This window comes from Monomorium pharaonis, chromosome 5 (assembly GCF_013373865.1).
Source record: "Monomorium pharaonis isolate MP-MQ-018 chromosome 5, ASM1337386v2, whole genome shotgun sequence".
NCBI lineage: Eukaryota > Metazoa > Arthropoda > Insecta > Hymenoptera > Formicidae > Monomorium > Monomorium pharaonis.
In genome coordinates, this window is record NC_050471.1 from 26,039,571 (window position 1) to 26,059,883 (window position 20,313).

The 20,313-nt window shown below is 39.5% G+C and overlaps 1 protein-coding gene across 1 annotated transcript in view; it reads left to right on the forward strand.

Annotated features, from left to right (window-relative positions):
• Positions 1-20,313, forward strand: part of LOC105835282 (interleukin-1 receptor accessory protein-like 1) — a 213,935-nt gene continuing 193,622 nt past the window's right edge. The window contains exon 1 of the mRNA XM_036286834.1: positions 1-1,343. Coding sequence (XP_036142727.1) covers positions 1,093-1,343 — 251 coding nt within the window. The 5' untranslated portion in view covers positions 1-1,092. The remainder of the gene's footprint in view (positions 1,344-20,313) is intronic.

Consider the following 20,313-nt stretch of genomic DNA (forward strand, 5'->3'; position numbering starts at 1 on the left):
TGGGGAGAGCCAGTTGGACCGCGCGCGTCAGTGAGTCGTTGGAGTTCGTGGCGCGAGCATTGTCCGCGTCTGTACCGTTCGCTCTGAGTCCTCGCGGCCTGTGAGACACGCGGTGTCTCCTACGTACGTGCGCGAGCGAGCGAATCCCGATCGAGCCGAAAGGCCAATACCACGCGGCGCTCGGACAAAGCCGTTGTAAGCCGCCACGCGCAAATATTAGCCGTGCCGAGAAGCCGCCGTGTGCCTTTTCTCTCTCTCTCTCTCTTTCTCTCTTTCGAGAGAGGATCTTCGGAGTCGGAGGACTTCGAGAAGCGTTCGAACGAGGGGGACGGCGGAGGGGGAGAAAGGAGTGAGAGAAAGATCTCCCGCTGACGTTTCGAGTGTTTGACGTTCCCAGGTAAACGCGCTCCGCAAAACGCTCCGTGTTTGACGGCAAACACGGCGGCGGACACACACGGTCGCTCTTCCGCGTTTCGGGAGAGAGAGAGAGGAGAGTATATTGTTTACCGTCTCGCCGGCGATATACGGCGCATCGTCGGCTTCCGCGAATTTTGAATCTCATCGCGAGAGGAGTCGTTGATCCGCCGCCAACTTCGCGCGCGTCGAAGTTCTCGGATCTTCCGCGCGCGCGCGCGTGTGTGTGTGTGTGTGCGCGTTGTGTGCTGCTGCCAACTTCGTGCCGCGAGCGTAATTTCGGCGGACGCGTTTTCGTGGAGTACCCTTCGCGGGGAGACGGTCGCATGACGCGGACTTGCCCGGTGGTACACCGTCGTCGTCACGGCACGTCGTCGTCGTCGTCGTCGCCTCGATGGAGCGACGATGCGCGAGCTGTGAGAACGTAGCGTTCTTCTGGCGTAACAGCGGCGTCGCGCGTCAATCGCGGTGAATTTCCCCCGAGAGACATCTTCCCTCTCTCCCCTCTTTCTCTCGTCGTCGAGCAACGCGCGGGTGCGGAAAGAGAGGAGCCGCCAAGTCGGTCGCGCGAGTGTGTTGCCGAGTTGTGCTGCTGTTGTTGTTGTTTGTTGTTGTCGTCGTCGTCGGTCGATCGACCGACCGGTCGAAACGAATCGTGTGCGTGGTGCGAAATCGCGAATGATGGGCGCGAAAATGAGGGGGACGTCGGCGGGATGCGAGCTGCACGCCACCGCAGTGATCGCGCTCGCGATCCTGTCGACGATCGGCGGCCACGGCAACGAGATTAAGGATTACTGCTCGATACACAAGTACGACAATCTGCCGGGCGGGCTGAGCTTCACGAAGGAGGTCGTTACCATGGAGTACGCGAACGTGGGTGCGTTCAAGGCTCTCCACTGCTGCCTCAGGGGATACAGGAGCATCGAATGGTGAGTTTTCCCTTAACGTCCGTCCTTTTCGCGCTCTCTCCGCAAGATTTAGCAGATTCTCGACACGTGGGAATTCCATTGTGACGAAAATCTCGTGCACTCTCGAAGTACAGCAAAGTGGCACACGCGAAATAATTCAAGTGAGACGTAACGCGGCGCTGGAAAGGAGATTTGAAAAAAAAAAAAAAGAATCTATCTCGGTGAGATAGATATAAATTTTCCTCCTTTAGAAACGACGAAAATAATTTTATTCCTAACAAACGAACCAGTCAATACGAAAATAAAAATGTGCTTCGCAGAAACGTGTACGTCGTCGTTGTAATCAGATTTGTTTACAGCCAATGAATATCGAAGAAAACGTCGCGAGCAACATTCGCTTGTTAATTACTTGATTTTTTGTGCTTAGTGTATATTTTAATACTCTTGCATTTCTCGAAGTCTCGTTTTCTTAAATGTATTAACTTTTGCGGAAATATATTTTTATTTAACTCCAATTAATTTACATTTGGGATTTCTTGCTAGAGATTTTTTTAAGTGCGCATTTGGATTTTTATTTAGAAATATTATAAATAATATTTGTTATATGTATACTGCGTGTATGCGATATATGATCTTTGATAAGAGATTCCATTGATGATTCTGAAAGATAAATCTCTTTATTATGACGCAAGAATACCGAATAATTTATTAGTAAGAAAAATATAAGATATTTATAAAATTGTATATTCATTTTCGGATAAAGAAACGAATGAGAATAATACAATTGATGTTTTCTACATTTTTGGTTCTTTTTTATATAAACTATAAAACTTTTAGAATGATTTGCTAATCCAACTCCAGTGTTTTATGTTCTTTAATTTTTAAAAAATACTTTTAATTTAGAATCGCATTGCTTAATAATTTGGAAATTGATTTTTTGCTAAATAATTTATTAATGAAGGAGAACAAGAACTATTTAAAGCAATAATATACACTGACAGAAAAGAATGTTTAACTCAAATAAATATTCATTCGAATAGTACTAATAACATATTTTATAAAAAATGAATAATATTTATTTCAAATAAGAAATATTTTCTAAATTATAGAAAGTATTACTTGTTTCAAATAACTATTATTGATTTTCTATAAAATATGTCATTGATATTATTCGAATGAATATTTATTTGAGTTAAGCATGCATTCTTTTCTGTCAGTGTATTAATCCTTGGAATTCGGGAAACTCGGATAGAATAATATAGTTGATGTCTACAAGTTTTTAGTAACTTTTTTCCGGCCTTAATTTTTTGACCCAACTCGAGTTTTAATTCTCAATCATTTTCTTTTAATGTATTTATTTTTAATTCATTTTTGCGAGATTGCTACATCGCTTAATTCGGAAATTGATTCTCTACTCTTTACCGAATAATTTATTCATGAAGGTAAACAAAAACTATTTATAGAATAATGTATTCTCGAATAAACATTTGAATAGAACAACATGATCGATATCCAAGTTTTTTATCTTTTTTAAGCACTTCTCTCATCGAACTTTAATTTTTGTATTTATTTTAATTCCTCAACTCTTTGATACTTTACATAAATCATTTGCTACAGCGACAGAACTAAAAAAAAACCAATGCTTTCTAGTTTGAATGTTTCGAATAATTAAAATTTTATATCATTTTTTATGTGACTTAGTGTAAATTTAATCAATTGTACACTGATGTATATGATACTTGCGGACTATAATTGCATAGTAAAATAATTATAGTCAGGAATATCATTTTTATAATAACTATTATAATAATATTAGTAATAATAATTATATATTTATAGTGATACCTACTAGAAAAAAAGTTATACTACAAATTATGCCGATTTAAAATATATACCATGTGATTAATATTACTAATATTATGGTAATAAATACTATAAAAATGACCTGCGTATAATTATTTTACTCTATAATTGTAGTCATAAATATAATACATTTCCTATCCGTGTAAAGAAATCAAAGTATTATTAATTTATATTATGAATATATTATAGATTAGAATTATGTTTCTTTTTGCAGATAACTCACTTGAATAATATTCAGGAACTAATTCTCTCTTGCACAATTTATTAATGCAGAAAGACAATAGTTATCTAAAATAATAATATGTTTTATAAAATGAGTTTTCAGATAGAAATCCGAATAGAGCAACAGACCGATAAGTTTCTGTTTTAGTTAATTCTCTAATCCAGATTTGTATTCCTTAATTATTCTTCAATACTTCCTCTTTATTTGAAAATCATATATAGTCATATTTCGCCTAATAGTGATTCGTAAACGCGAATAGGATACCTTGCGAATTTTCGCGCGACTTGAGAATCCCTGCGCCGTGTAATATTCCTTCTTTCCCTTCGTCGCGTTTCCTTCGCGTAGCCCGAACGAATGCGCTCCCGTGCTCGTTCTCCACCTTTCCGGGAGCATTTCTGCCTGCCCTTTTATTCGCGCACGACCCGACGATGGGTGATAAATGCGAATGAAAACGAATCGAGGACTGCTTTTGGGCACAAAAGCCGCCGTCGCCGCGCGGCGGAGAGCGCGCGCTCGCATTATGCGAATGACATTTTCCTTTTAGCCGAGGTATTCGTCTCGTGCCCGAAGCACCTGCTTATCTTCCGTTATCGCACTCGCGCGACACACGTATCGATAATCCTTTTCACGCTACCTGGCCGTAGTGCAGTTCGCCGATTCTGAAACGAGTCCCCGTGCGAGCGGCGGCGGCGACGCCGCCGGAGCGTTTTCTCCTCGCTTCGAGATCTCATCCCCCTTTCAGTTCTCTCCCGAGTAAAGAGGAAACACAGTTGAAGATAAAATTGAGGTGGGAGAGGGGCAATTGGTCGGTCGCGTTAATTTGGCAAGTTTGATTAGCGATAAGTGGTCGAATTACTCTCGTCGATTGGAAGCTATCGATCCATTACGAGAGGGAAAATTTTAGAAATCAAGTGGCCCCGCGTTAACCCTCGCGGTAGAAGAAGGATGCCTACACGGAGAGAATTTTCTCTTAAAATTTACCCTCAAAATCTAGTAATTGTAGGATAATGTGTGATCTAGAGGAATTTTACTGTACTCTTTATAGTAAAATTTATTATACTTTTAGTAAATTTTACCATACTTTTAGTAAATTTTATTAAAACGTATAGTAAAATTCCTCGAGGCCATTCATTGTCATACAATTACCATTTTGAGGGTAAACTTTAAGAAAAAATTCTCTCCGTGTATTAATCCAATTATAAGTATTTCGCATCCGGCTACTTTTTCCAATCGATTTATAATCGTATCTTCAGGTTTCTAGGAAGAAATAGATATATTTCTTATTAATTAATACACAAATAAAGTGCCCAGTTTAATTTAATTATAATACTTTTGAAATGTCGACAGACCCTCGCCGGCAAAAATCGAACATTTCGAATTGGGCCTTAAGGGGTTAAAATGTCGGCGAAAACTCCTCGGGTGTCGCCCCTTTCACCGCCCTCGAGATGTTTCCGTTACAATCGGATCTCCTTTGTAGCCCGCGACTACTTATATCTTGAGGATCCCTCTCTAGCGCCATTCTTCGCGTCTGACCCACATTTTTCTCATCGCTCGAGCAATATTTCCCGGCGGCGCGCGCTGAAAGACGGCGCATTAAAGATTTATAAGCTTACGACGCCCGGTACGTGACTTGTAAATCTCCGCGAGCCCAGACAGAAACGCGGAAACTTCTCTCTCTCTCTCTCTCTCTCTCTTTCTCTCTTTCTCTGCGCCTCTTCTTTTTCTTTCTTCACCGCGGAAAGTTTCGCGAATCCGCATTCCACCGTTTCGTTCGTTCGTTCGCTCGCGCGAAATCTTTATTTCGCGCTCGCGTCGCCGGAATCCCTTTTCGCGGTGTTTTTACATTAAGAGCTCGTCTAACGCGGAAATAAGACGCGTATCCCGTCACGAGATATATATTGCGGAATAACGCCGGAGAGGTGGGAGGGAGATGGGGAATCAAGTTTTCCTTCGGAAAATTTGTAATTCATCTTGCTGATCTCTTTTTTTTTGTACAGGGGAGAAATGTTTGTTCTCGCCATTTGAGAACAGATGGAAGAGGGTAAATGGTTTTTACGGGTTTTACTTTATGAGAAGATGTGCAAAAGTTTCGGAGCGGAGTAACATCAGTTAAGAATTCAAAATCAGCTTTATTCACATTTGGAAGAGATTTTTAATTTAAAAATATATAAATATGAAAAAAATACATATAATTCAAATGCGTAGAGGAATAAGTAATATAATAACTAATTCAATTTTACAAAGAAATGCGATATCATAAAAAAAACTTTTATATTTTTATAATAACTCAGAATACCTTCGAAATATTTTTAACGATATTTTTAATAGAAGAAATTTTAAATTAATCTTGGAATTTTACTGCGAGTGAATTTTTACCCAAATTTTAATCCAAGGGTTTACAATTTAGTTATATAAAAATTTTAGTTTAAAATAACATTTAAGGTAAATGTTTCAGTTCAACCATAACGATAGAGTCAAGATTGTTGAATTTTTGTTATAAGGATTGATTCACGATATTAAGTGACTTAATTATCATTAACTGAAATATAAAATATTGGTGTTATCATATTAAAAAAATGTTTGATTGTCCTGAAAATAATAAAAACTTGTAGAGCATTTAAATGTAAACGGAATAATCTAAAATACTTGTCCTTATATTTTTTATAAAGTAATTATAAAACAATTATTTTAACGAATACATAACATTTCGTAAACAAATTTAAGAACATATAAATTCTAATTTAGTCCTGTAATAAATTTATTTGAAAAAAATTTTTATAATATTTAAAAGTAATTTACTGTACACGGAGAGAATTTTCTCTTAAAAATTACCCTGAAAATCGTGGTAATTGTGAGACAACGTAAACCTTGGAAAATTTTACCATACTTTTAATAAAATTTACAAAAATTTAGTAAAGTTTAGTAAAATTTTAAGAAAATTTGGCTAAGTTTTAGTAAATTTTATTATACTTCTAACAAAATTTACTAAAACTTAGCCAAATTTTCTTAAAATTTTACTAAACTTTACTAAATTTTTGTAAATTTTATTAAAAGTATGGTAAAATTTTCCAAGGTTTACGTTGTCTCACAATTACCACGATTTTCAGGGTAATTTTTAAGAGAAAATTCTCTCCGTGTATAAATATATCTTCAAGTATTTAAAGAATTGCATTTTAACATTATTTAAACAAAAGGCATTTAAAATTAATAATAAATTCGGTTACTCGGCCCTTTACTGTGATAAAATTTTATATGCATTAAGATAGTGTTCAGTTATTCTAACACCTTGCAACGTATAAAACAGAAAAAAAAGTGTAAAAAAAGATTCTTAATTTTGTGAGTAAATTTTCATCTAGAGTAGTTTTAACGTAAAAAAGATACGTGTATCTTGGAGATTAATCATTTTGAGATAGGAAATAAGATAGGAATTTTATTTTATTTTATACTACTTAAAAATCAAAGGTCGTTTCCTACTGAATTTTTTAACTTGAGATTAAAAAGCAAGATGGCTTATGCAACGTTAGTAGAAAAAGGATACTCCCAAAAAAAAGTAGCAATTTATCGGATAATCTCAGCGTCCGGGAATATTCAGGGAGAGTCAACGGTGGATTCAACGGTGAAGCTGTGAACGTTACAACCCCCTGTCGTCTTTCCGCGAGGCGTTTCTTCCTTTTTTCCCCTACGTCTCTGCGAGGGACAAGAACGAAACGTTCAATTTAAAAAATTGTTCTCTTTACCTCTCCCTCGTTAACACGTTGCTTACACCCGCGACCTTCTGAACTTCCGCCCGGTAATCACTTGAAATTAAAACGCTCATTGTAACAAATAAATGTTATCTGATATAAAATTTTTTTACACGACGCGCTAATAGCTAGATAACAACGTGAAACGCGCCGTTCAACGGGAACATCCGTGCAGAGGCTGTAGTCTCGTTTAATCGTATTACGCGATATTTTATCGTTATTACGCTTACGTAATGGGAATTCTACCGTGCGCGATAAGATGCATGCAAAACTCGGCGGCGGGGCGGACGACGCGTTAATTGCGCTTATCTTCTTATCTCCATCCCGGTACGGCGGCGTCCCGGCGTTCGTGATTACTCGAAGTTTACGCCACGGACACTTTTCCGGTAGCTTTATCGGGTTCTTAATATCATTATAATTAGACGCAAAGTAGACGCGTGCAGGCGGAGCGGAAAGAAATTCGGAGTAACCGGAGACATCACGACTACACGTGGCCCACCCCTCCAAAGGCTTTAAAGATCCTCCCCGAGCAGCTCCTCCGTCGGGCTCTATTTTCCCGCGAGTTACAGCGCGCGCGCGACAGTCCCCGGGTTTAAGCGCGAATTACAGGGGGCGTAAATCGCGTCGAAGCAGAGGAGGAGGGGGAGAGGGGAAGAGGAGGGTTGGAACGCTTGTTTATTCCGCGATAAATCGAGGAGTGTTTTCGCAAAGCGGAATAACGGGAAGCCGCGAAGGGAAGGGAAGGTGGAAGAAGCAACGGGGCGCCCGCTCAGGGGGTTGGTAGAGAGGAGCGGGAGGGAGGGGAGGAGAGGGAGAGGGGTTGGGAGGACTGCGGCACGGTTGACAAGCATTGGCCTCGCCCGCCCCGTCGAGTAACCACAAAGCACGGAACAAAGGAATATCACCCGAGGACTTTCCTGGAGGATCCTTCGCGCGCGCGCACGGGAACTTTATTATCCCCGGGGACAAAGTGGGACTTTACGAGGCCATTGTGCCAAGCAAGACACGGTCTTCCAGGTGTCAAACGGTATATTTGTTCTGCGTATTCACGCCACGGCGCAGAGGGGGGTTCGAGAGAAGAGTATTCACCGCCACCGCCGCCGCCGCCGCCGCCGCCGCCGCCGTCGTTTGGCTTTGAGCACCTACTCGGAATATCAAATCGTTATTAGATTAAAGGAGGCGAAGAATCCTCTCCTTTCTCTCTCTGTGATGTCAAAATAAGAAGACGTGCTGTTAGAACGTAAAAGGGCAGTTAGAGAAGGCGCAGCGAATCGAGGACATCGGAGAAGTCTCTATTCTTCGCGGTTCGTTTCGCTTATAAAAGTATATATCTCGCTAGAAATTTATCTGGCATATATTGTATGTGCGTTTCTAATCGGGAGTCACGCGATTTTTCACCGACAAATAACTCCGAAAAGGAATCAATGTGTGTTTTCCAGGTTTTTTTTTTCTTGTAACGACGTTCTCTTCTGTTTTTCATATTATTGCGTAACTGCAACCAGGTTTTTTTTTATCTTCGCCATTATTATTATATTATATTATCTGAATTTTTATATGTTGTTAGCTAATTTAAATCAATGAATGGATAAGACAATAAGAGATTTTCTATTAGAACCGTTCGAAGTTGACATTAGATTAGTGGATTGATTAAACTTAATTTTATTCAATGGAATGAAAGCTGCAATAATAAGTGTGTTTAGTTCCGAGAAATTAATAAGCAATTAATATGAGAAATTACATCAAAATTATTAAAATTTAGTATGAAAGTATTATTAGAATTTTGCATCACCGATATGATTATTAATTGATTTATGTTATTAGTATTATTAATAATAAATATGTCAATAAAATAATAATGGTATATCCTTTTGATATAATATAATTATTATATTAATAATCTAGGCTTATAAGCAGTGCAACATTACTGCTGCATATTTTATATCTTCTACATTTTTAAAATTATTATTATTAAAATAGCGTTAATTCTTTAAATTTCGGAGCTTCCTTTTTAGCTTTTTGAAGTACGTGCTCCAAAATTCTCTCGGTTCCTGAGGGTCTTTTTTTACTTCTTCTCTCTAGTCTTTTCTTTCGTCTTTTTCTCGTCCCACCTGATACGTCTCTATCGGCCGTGTCCATCTGCAGGTCGACGATGAACACGCATGAAATTATGCTTAGGCGCGTTCGGATCGGTTCTATTGCCTCGGACGAGGGATAGCCTTGATTAAATTTCATGGAAAAAAATGCAGCCGCGATTCGCCGAACTCCTTTCGTCGAGCGCGGTCTTCTTTTTCCCCTTTTACCTTCCTCGCGATTTAATGGCGAGCGAGGTCCCGAGAACCAGGATGACAGCGCGAAAGTAGATCGGAAGTTGAAATTTCGATTCTGGAAATACCGAAGTTAAGTGTGGAATATAATTTACTTACTGCAATTTTACTTTTGTAAATGGAATTGTAGTCAAGAACGGAAACAAAATATTAAGGAAATATGTAGATCAATGTGAAAGCACAATTGATTATCTTCGTTGTAATATGTCTTTTATGATTTCATGCATCTTTCGTTAAACTACGTGGCGGAATAAATTTTTGGTCTCGAAATACCGTCATGAGATGAACGAGAATAGCAATATCACGTTAGCCAAGAATCGAATCTGACAGAAGTGTTTCTGCAACAAATTCTTTACTATATTTATGAAGGAAAGGAAGGGATAATATATGCTTGTTAGCATCATTATTATTAAATTGGATCCAGTTACGACCGAGAAACAAAATATTCAGAAGATAATTATGAAACATTTAAACGAATTAAGCATTGCTAGAAATTGAATAATAAAACAAGTAATATAAATAAAAAATCAAGTATTTTTAATTTTAAATTTTTGCTCAAATCAAATTATCTTTGATTAAATTAATTATAACATTTGACAATTTTTAATACAATTTATATTATTAATAAATATTTGTTTCGTGTGGAAATTGTTTCATCTTCGGTTTTCAAATTACATTAACTTATACGAAAATCTACCCAGAGTTGTAAAAAAAAAAAAAAAAAAAAAAAAAAAAAAAAAAAAAAAAAACGCTATTTCTGTCGAAGGCGACGAGATCCCGAATTCTTTCGCTCGGAGATCAAAAGTCCGTAAATATCTCTTAATTCTCTAGCACACCCCTTTCCTGGTTTTCACGCGCTATCGGTAGAGGGGAGAGCAGGGGGGTGGAAGGAGAAGTGGATTCGAAAAGGCTGAATTATGGTCGCGAAACACGTGAGGCGGCTTTCGCGTAAGCTCGTTAATTGCGCGCGAACGCCCGGCCGGAGGAACAAAAGGGTACAAATAGATGCTTTTATGCGATATGGATTTCGCTCGTTCGCCGAACCGTGCCGGCGAGGGCCGTGCCGCGCGCATAAAATTCCACAGAACAATCGCCAGAAGTAACGGCTCCGTTCTGCCACCTCGCCTCCCCTCCCCCCCCCCCCCGCTTCCCCGGACCACTCCTTTATTTCACCGATTTTTTTCGCGCGGCGCTTCCGTCCCCCCTCCCCTTTCTCTTTCTCGAATAGAGACGTGAGACGCGGAAGGAATTTCGCGATCATACATGATTCATCGTGCTCCGGATATTGGTTTTTAAGGGAAAGACCCGTTGAATTTTGAACCTCTATGGAATTCTGTTTGCCGGGCCATTGATATCTATACAGATTTTTTTTTTTATCGGAAATCGAGGAATGGAAATTTCGAGATTTCAGAGTTTAAAAAGCTAACTGGCGACCGGCGAATTATATATGGAATTATCCCTGACGGAAGTTTGGGAACTAAAACTTTCTCGTTTTACTTTCCTACGTCAAACCGCGATTTATTAAAAAAAAAAAAAAAAATGAGATTCTAGATTCTGTTTTAAATTCAAGTGCTCTTAATATGAAAAATGCATCCCGCACTGAACACTGTCAATAACAGATCTGTCCATTAAACGATATCGACGGGGATTCGTTTTATATCTATTCGGTTAACTTTTACTCTCTTCATCCCCTTTCATCCGATATATATACCTGTATATTATATATACATATATAAAACAACGTGCGACTTTTGAAATATATTTACTTCAAGAATACAAATTGAATCACGCTCGCTCGCTAAACGTGCCATGTTTCCTCAATTTACAAATTGCGTGACATGCATATTGCGTTCGTGTCAGATCAAAGTGCACTGCAATAATAATCTTTTCAAACAGTCATCCGTCAGAACCCCGACACTGGCAATTAAACCGCACTTAATACGCAATCGCGATCTTACTATCGGCGTCAATGGTGCCGATTTTAAGACCAGGGTCAAGTAGAGGGGACGACGCGTTTGGCTTGCGAACGCACCACTCGCGTTGTCCCAGGTGTGCGCCATCCCTTCTACTCGACTCTGGTCTTGACAATCGGCACCACCGATTGGCGTGTTGCTCGACGTGCGTAACAATCGGTGAATCGCAGCAGACTATTAGCATAGTTGCAGTTTTCAAACTTCTGCCACGTTAGCCGCAGCCGTGGAGGGGATGAAGAACTAAGGACCAATCACACTAAAGAATTAGTGAGTGCCCAGTGCATGATTGGTTCATATCCTTAGTTTCCTAGTTCTTCATCCTCTCTACAGCCACGAAGTCCGAAAACTGCATCGCTGGCAGCCAGAAGAATCTACGTAAACAAATTTACCGATTTCTTGTGTGTGCGCGCGCGCGTCAACGGTACGGAAAACAAATTAAAGCCGCCAGCGACTTCGCTCCGCGCCGCGCGCTTCTTATCTCGAACAACAATGCAAATCGCATCGCGAACTTTCCAGCGCACGTGGCGTTTCCATCGCAACGTACGGACGAACGAACGGCGGCGAACACCATCGCGATCGCAATTTGCGGCCCCGACGGACGCGCGTCCATTTATCCGCGTCAGGCCCGGGAGAGGGTTAAAGTGTCAGTCTTCGGAGAGCGCGCGGTGGTGCGATCTTGTGCAATCGCGAAACGCGAAACGTTACTCCCGTTTCCTCCGTATATAATGCGAATGACACACACTCGCGTTATTAGGGATAATGATCCTGGCGTGTCGAGCAAAGGATCAGAACCGAGGACGCTATTTTGAAATAACGGAAGCCGGTAATCGCTTCGCGGAAAGTCGTTTCCCACTTTTCAGAGAGAGAGAGGGAGAGAGAGAGAGACGCCTCTTTTCCCCCGGACGTGTGTTGTACGTGTGGTACGTGTTACGTGCGCCCGGCAACACGCCGCGTCTTTTATGAGAGACCAGCAGCTCTCAAATCGACGAGTTACGCGAGTGTTCCGCTCGCGAGATAAAAGGAGAAACTGGAATTTAATGTGACGCAGTTATTTCCCCCCCTTCCCCGCCTCCTCCTCTCATTTCCCCGCGAGTCGCATTAATTATGAAATTCATATTTTATATCGAAATATCGAAGGGAATTTAATAACTTTGTGTACGCTGACTCGATTCACATTTTCAAGAGAGCTGGAGAATATCAATCGGGATTGAAATAGAAAATGTAATGTATTAATATTATGATTTTTTTCGATAAAAATGTTAGAAAAACAAATTTTTGAGTTATTTTTAGCTTTAGAGATTTTTGTGCCAAGTCAGAGCATTTACTTAATTATTGTAAATATTTCTCTAAATAGTTTTTAAATTAATACATCAAAAAGAAATGTGCGACTATAATCGCACAGTAATAATTATAGTCAGGAATGTTTTTATACTTTATATTTTTAATTTGGTATTCAAGTTTCACTATAAAATTCGAGCCTTTAATTCCTAATTGATGAATTTTTAAATTTAATTATTGAATATTACAGATAATTATGTAAGGATTTATTTTGATATTTTATGGCCCTTACACACTTCCGACGTGGCGTACGAGCATTACGAAAAATGTGGTTTGCATTATCTGCCGCGAAGGAGCCGCGAAGCTCTTCGCGGAAGGCTGTTTTATCTTCGAGCTTGAGAGAGTAAAACGTAATCGTGATTTCGTTACGGGGAAAAGTGCGTCAAAGTTCCGTTCGCCGAATCGATGGGCAGAGGCGGTGGAGGCTTGGCAGTTTCGTTCTCGATCAGCGAATTCGCGAATTTGAGCAACTTCGTATCGATCGAAGGAACTTCCCGAGAGATGTTTGCCAATAGCGCGAAAGAGCCGTACTTTTCAGTCGCATTCGCTTACATTTGCCTCACGTTGCCCCTTTCTCCCTCCCTCCCTCCCTCTCGCTCTTAACATTAAATCAGTACGCATTCAACGTTTGTGGGCAAGGAGGAAGAGATAATTGCAGAAAGGGCGGTTTAGGAAGATAATTCCTCAAGCTTTCCCAAAGATCATTTCAAATTTTGCTCTGAAACATCTGCACTGAGAAAAAAGTGTGATATTTGCGATTATAATTGCTTAGTAAAATACTTATACACGGAGAGAATTTTCTCTTAAAAATTACCCTGAAAATCGTGGCAATTGTGAGACAACGTAAACCTTGAAGAATTTTACTATACTTTTCACAAAATTTACTAAAATTTTAATAAAATTTGCCAAATTTTATTAAAATTATAATGAATTTTGTCAAAAGTATAGTAAAATTCTTCAAGGTTTACGTTATCTCACAATTACAACGATTTTCAGGATAATTTTTAAGAGAAAATTTTCTCCGTGTAGTCAGGAATATCATTTACTTTTACTACTATTAAAATCTTCATTTTAGTTATGGCAACTATTACATAAGTTACATAGTCCAAAATATGATTATGAGAATTTTATAATATAGTTTAATTAAACTATAATTTTTATGAATAACTATAAAAATATGATTTCAAAATGATTATAAATTATAGTAATATGATTACTGCAACTATTTTTTTTCTCGGTGTGCTTGATAACTAATGTAAACTAATTATGAGTATGGAGTAGCAATTTAATCACGATTTTCCGATCTCTTTAATTTGACAACGACGACGAAATCTAGTCGCCGAGAACAAATAGGACACTCTGTATGTGACAAGGGGGAGAAGCGCGCGCGCTCAAAATTGGGAAATGCGGTGAACAAGGAGGAAATGAAGGACAGGATGACAGAGATGGTTTGTACGGGAGGGACGAGGAGGTTGGGGGAACGGGCGGCGAAAGCCGCAAGAGAATCTTTTGACATTTCGACGAGAATCCTCCCGACGAGAGATGTGTGCGTCGAGCTTGCGGCCGACGACGTCTGTCAACGCGCTTCCCCTCCCCCCTTCTCTACCCCCTTTGCCACTTCTCCCTCGTCTTCTCGGAGAGATCACGGATGCATTGAATGGGAAAATGAAGTATTTTCCGCAAACCGTGGATCTCTCCAGTTATTTCGACGCATTCGAGAGAATGCGAGGAGCGCGGCTAAAAGCGACGTATTCGATCTTCCGCGAAATTAAAGCCCAAATTGACCCTAATAAGAATTCGTGAACTGGCACATCGTCGAGTTTTTGACGCGCTAAAGGTTTCAATTATGAATTATTTAGGTTAGGTGGTTTTCATTAATTCGTATGTAAATTTGACGAACAAACGTTTACCAAAGTTATTAATGCCAATGTAAATATTATAATTTTAAAGAGGCGTTATTACATATTCAATAAACCGATTGTAAATATTATAAAATTATTAAAAAATGTTTATGTAGAAGCCTCTCAATTACGCGTTAGCACAATTAAATGTACGTTAATGTACATATTTGTTACATTACTATATATTAATATATTAAGTACGTTTTATTAAGAATATTATAAATTCACAAAAAAAAAAAAAATTAAAGAGAGGGATACTTAGGGAGCGCTTATTAGAGAAATTATATATACTAATGGTAACTTTTCGCTTTTTTTCAAACGTTAACAATAAACTAAGATTTTATATTATAATAATTATAAAAAATTGAAGAACGTAAAAAAATTTGTACAATTTCATTAATACGTATACGCTTGTAAAATATTGAAGCTTGTTTTCCTTCAAATTTTTAATTTATCATCGTTTCGGAGTTTTCCGTTTTAAATTCCGGAAGACGAATGTACAAAACGCGCAAAGGCACAAACAAAAGCAAGAAGGTACACGCGTGGGATGTAATCCGATAATTCTTTATGGTAAAATGACGATTCGGTTGAATTGGCAGGCTGAATTGATCGACGTCGAGAATTAATGAGTCCGCGCCGCGCGGCAGCAGAGTCACGGGACGCTACCGCGTTCCGTGATTATCCGTGATCGGGTTTCGAATGGAAAATAACGTCGCGGACATACAAACGCGAATGCGAAACGATGTATCGCCCGGCGTTCTCGCCGAGCGCGTAGCTAAAACCGGATCCCATCGATCTCGATGTTTCCGGCGGACGGACGTTTCGAATCTCGCGTATAAGCGGCCCCGGTTATCATATCGCGATCGCATCATCCGCCGGTGGGAATCCGGTGTTCTCGCCGCTCGCTATACATCCCGCTCGATGGAAGGAGAAAGAGGGCGAAGTGCTTTCCGAACGGCTATCACAGCTCGGGGATTTAGAAAGAGGACCGCGCGCGCGCGCGCGCGCGCGTGCGAGTAGCAAAGTACGTATTTTGCCGCGCGGCCGGGAATTGCGTTTGCGAGATATACGTGTGGTCATATCGCCTAACGATCGAGCCGCTATTCTTGCAAATCCCGCCGCGAATGTTCCGCGAAGTTACGGCTCTCCGGAAACGCGGGGCAACATCGCGGCCGCTCGGAAGAAAGCTGGTGAGAGCTAGCGGGGGGGAAAAAAAACTCACCCGAATGATATCCGGAATTTATTGGGACTCGAGACGTAGAGTGTATACCGCGGGAGGAGAAAAAAAAGTTGTTAACCTACCTAAGTGCTGGCAACTTGACGAAATTTCTTCAGTTCAAGTGCATTCATGTATAATACATTTGAAGGCTTTTCTATAAAGACTCAAGAGTTGAACTTTCAGAAAAAAAAGAGAGTTTAGCCTCAAATCATTCATTGTAAATGTGGTAATTTTTGTCCGGATATAATATGTAACAACTACTAGAACAAATTTATAGTCCTTGATTAATATGAAATGAGAATGAGGATCCATTAAAAAAAAAAAAAACGATCTTTCGACTTGTTTGGTTCTGACGGGAATTTTTTATTTATTATCCGTTTGTTTTATAATACATAACATTTACCTTTTGCTTTATAACATTAATAAGAATAAAGGAACAATGAAGAAGAAATATTAATTAAAGTAAGTATAAAGAAATAATTTTCTTTATCAAATTTCTCGCAAAACATTCGTTTACATTTATTTGTCTTCGTATATAAATAAGAGAACAAAAGTTTTAATTTATATTTTAAAGATTAATATTTTGAAGGTTTGTCAAGAAAAAAAAATTTTCGACTTGATAGACTTTTGCGAAAATTTTGTATTTATCTATTTATATTTAATAATGGTTTTATATTTTTTTTCTGGTTTTCAATCTCTTCTGGAACAAAATTGTTCATTGTTTTTATAAAGAATGATTTGACACTCCGGATTTGGTAATCCGGATTAAAAAAAGGGATTTGTTTTGTAGAAAAAACATTTTATTTGAATTAAATGTTTTTTTTACAAAGCTGTGTGATCTATTTAACTTAAATAAATATCGTATATCTAAATATATTATATTTAACTCAAATAACATAAATATTTGAACAAATTTCGTCAAACCAACAATTTTTTTATTGTAATGTTAACATAAATGAGATCGTCTGAAAAAAATTGTCAGTGTAAAGATCGGCGGATGCGGGCCAAGATAAACGCAGGCAGGTGCGAGACATCGGTGACGTCGTTCCTCTTCATCGTTCGCGGTCGACGATGCGGGATTTACTGTTACTCGGAGAAACGATGAGCTTGACAGAATGTGTCATGGCTTACTAATTAGCAAGGGGTGGGGAGGGGAGGGGGGAAGGACGCGCAAAGAAGAAGCGGCGCGCCACGTCGCAGGCGAGTTAGCTCGCTCATTTCTATTTCTGTTGGGGGATGACATCGAGTTCGTCGCGAGTGAGGTAATGCAGGGACGTGAGAGAAGGGAGGCGTGAGAGATGGAAGGGGGGAGGGAGTGTAAAGACGAGAGAGAGATTTACGAGGTCCATAAATTACGGCCGTCGATCGCCGCCGCCGACACTTCGCTTTTACACTAATTTTATGATCGTTAAATATTCTTATTTTCCATCACCGACGGAATCACTCATCGTCCTCCTTTCGTCTCTGACGCGCGCCCCCCCCCCCCTCCCTTCTTCTTTTACTTAATTATAACCATAATTAAGCGGTGCCGCGCGACAGCTGGCGAGTTTTACGACGCGATCGAGGTTTTCTTTCGCCGCGAGATGATTGGTAAATATATCTCGCCGAGCGCGCAATAAATATAATAATTTCTGCGTGCGGCGTGATTAATTCCTCCTCCCATTCCCTCCCGCCGCTCGACAACGCTCTTTCGCAATCGGAACGAGACGTGATTTTCTTCCAGTCAGGTTCTTTCGCCGATCCCTCGGGCTCGTTAAATAAATCTCGCGAATCTCGCGGGAGCGAAACGCCCGGCCTCGTGTCGCCTCTCGCGTTGCATAAAACCCTCGCGCTCTCTCGTTATTATTATTTCCGTTTCGCGGAATCTGAGAGAAACTTTGTTCGCAGCGCGCAGCTTCGTTTTAATCGCGCGGAACTTTCGCTTTTGCGCGCGCGCGCGCACACATACGATCCGCGGTGATGATTCTTTTAATGCGCGCGATGGAGCGCGTCGCGTTCCCATTGTTGCGAAAGTTGTGCGAGCGGCAACGTGGACGACACGATTCCGCGCCGTTAATCGGCGGCGCAAAAACGTTTTCCGGAAATCGTGCAACTCCAACTCACTACCGTCGCCTCTCATCGCCATCGTCGTCGTGTATGCGTGGCTTTTGTTCTCGTCCGCACGTGGTGTGTGTGTGTGTGTGTGTGCATGCGCGCGCGCGCGTACGTATCTGCACGGTTTACGGTTTTCCGGGTATCGTTTATATAGTTGTCTTATAGCTCTCGCGCTCGTTATTGTTAATAATTGATGCCGCCATGGGCAGTGACCTGTAGTGAGACTGCAAACGTTCTGATTATAGGGTGACTTCCGGGAAACTTGTAGGTACATTTAATGATAGGGAGAGAAACAAAGAAAGAGAGAGAGAGAGAGAGAGAGAGAGAGAGATGTAGATTCCGAGACTTTTCCATCTATGGAACCGAATTGAATTGTTAGAGTATTTAACATTGTAAGATTAAACTTTCTTCTATATAGAGAGAAGAAAAATAATATCGCACATTTCTTCCTCAGGATAGATTATTTTTGTCATTCATTTCTTTCTTTTAAAAAGAGAAATAGTTATTTTTCCATATAAACACGAAAACAGGACGATTATTTTCAAAATTGCAATATATATATAAATCGGCACTATAAGCAGCATTACAACACATATATCTATTACTAATGATAATAATAGTATAGTAATAATTACACCAAAAGTAATATTTCTGACTATAATTATTTTACTATGCAATTATCACACAGTGACAACATTTTCTTTCTCAATGTAGATTTTCATCATTTAATTCTTTTTATAATAAAGAGAGGGATAGTTCTTTTTTTCTACAAAAACTCGGGAGCAACACGATTATTTTCAAAATCGCAATAAATCGACGGTCGAGAGTGAACGAGAAAAATTGTAATTGTAGGGAAGTTACTCGGAACTTAATTTCCAGTTAATTCCACGAGAGGGAAAGAGAATTTTCTTTTAATGAAGTGAAAGGAGAGAGAGAGAGAGAGAGAGAGAGAGAGAGAGAGAGAGAGAGAGAGGCGAGGATTCTCCTCCCTGCCTCCTCTCGATATAAAATTACTCGGAGGATTTTCTTTTATCGGCATTCCACGCGTGTAGCTTTTATGAAAAAGGGGATGCACGGAGTGTGTGTGCATCCTTTCCTCTCTCTAAATGTATCTTCAACGTCGAAAAGACGAAGGGAAATTATCCCCTTTTCACGTCGCGCGAGTTCCGCTCAACTTTGCGCGCGGTAACTTTATCGAGTTTGCCGCGCGCGAAACTTTCAGCCGCGTCTCGCGGGTGAAATCGCATTCTAGGAATCGGCACAATGCAACTGTTTCTTTTCTCGCCGCTGCACCGCATACGCAAATCCCCGTCGATTGAAACGCTCTAAAGATGCGGCTGTGAAAGCGCGTGCACCCACATACACACATACACACACATACGCGCGCGGGCATACACATGTGCGCGTGCATATGCTTTCGTATTATTGATCGGAAAATTAATGGCGTATTCGCGGCCAGCGCGGAGTGCTTTTATCGTTTGAAAGAACGCAATTTAATTTCCGCGTGAAGATTTATGACGTTAAAGGAAGAATTCTCCTGCAGGAGCAGGGATCCTCGGTACTAGGATGCCGAAAGTTTCTCCGATTTAAGGATTTAAGGGTATAACGATTTTTCGAGCAGCATAAAGCAATCCCGCGACTTTAATTCTATATCATCGTAACCTCGAATTGAAGATCCGGCTGCGGAATGACAGTTTTATATCGGCGGTGAGAAAAATTAAAATGGAAAGCTAAATCAGAGAACTTTGTTTTTAAGAGAAAGAGCGGGGGGAATGAGGTTATCAAGTTATATGAAGATTAAACAAAGTTGAAAGTTATTTTCATAAAATATAAATATTAACTGTCGAATTAATTTTATTCTGCATAATTAAGATTAAATTTAAAAAACTCGAATTATATTTCGCGCGGAGAAAAATGAACTCTTGCGGGAAAATATATCACTCAGTTTTCAGGTTTCTTCTTTCAAGTAACGGTTATCTTCGTGAAGACTGTAGTCTTGAGAATAGTCTTAAGATATACTCACGATTTACTTGTGAAACAAGTAATATTATATTTACTTCATATAAACTTCCGTGTACACACAGGAAAATACATATTAGGATTAAATATTACTTATTTCAAATATTTCAAAAGTTTACACATCCAATTACATATCCAATTTATCCTAAATATATATTTTGAATCCTAGTGGAGTTTAAAAGAGAGAAAAATATAGTTGTAATAACTATAATATTATTACAATTTATAGTCTTTTTTTTGGACTTAACCATATATTTACATTTATTGAACAATATAAATTATAGTTTGTCTAAA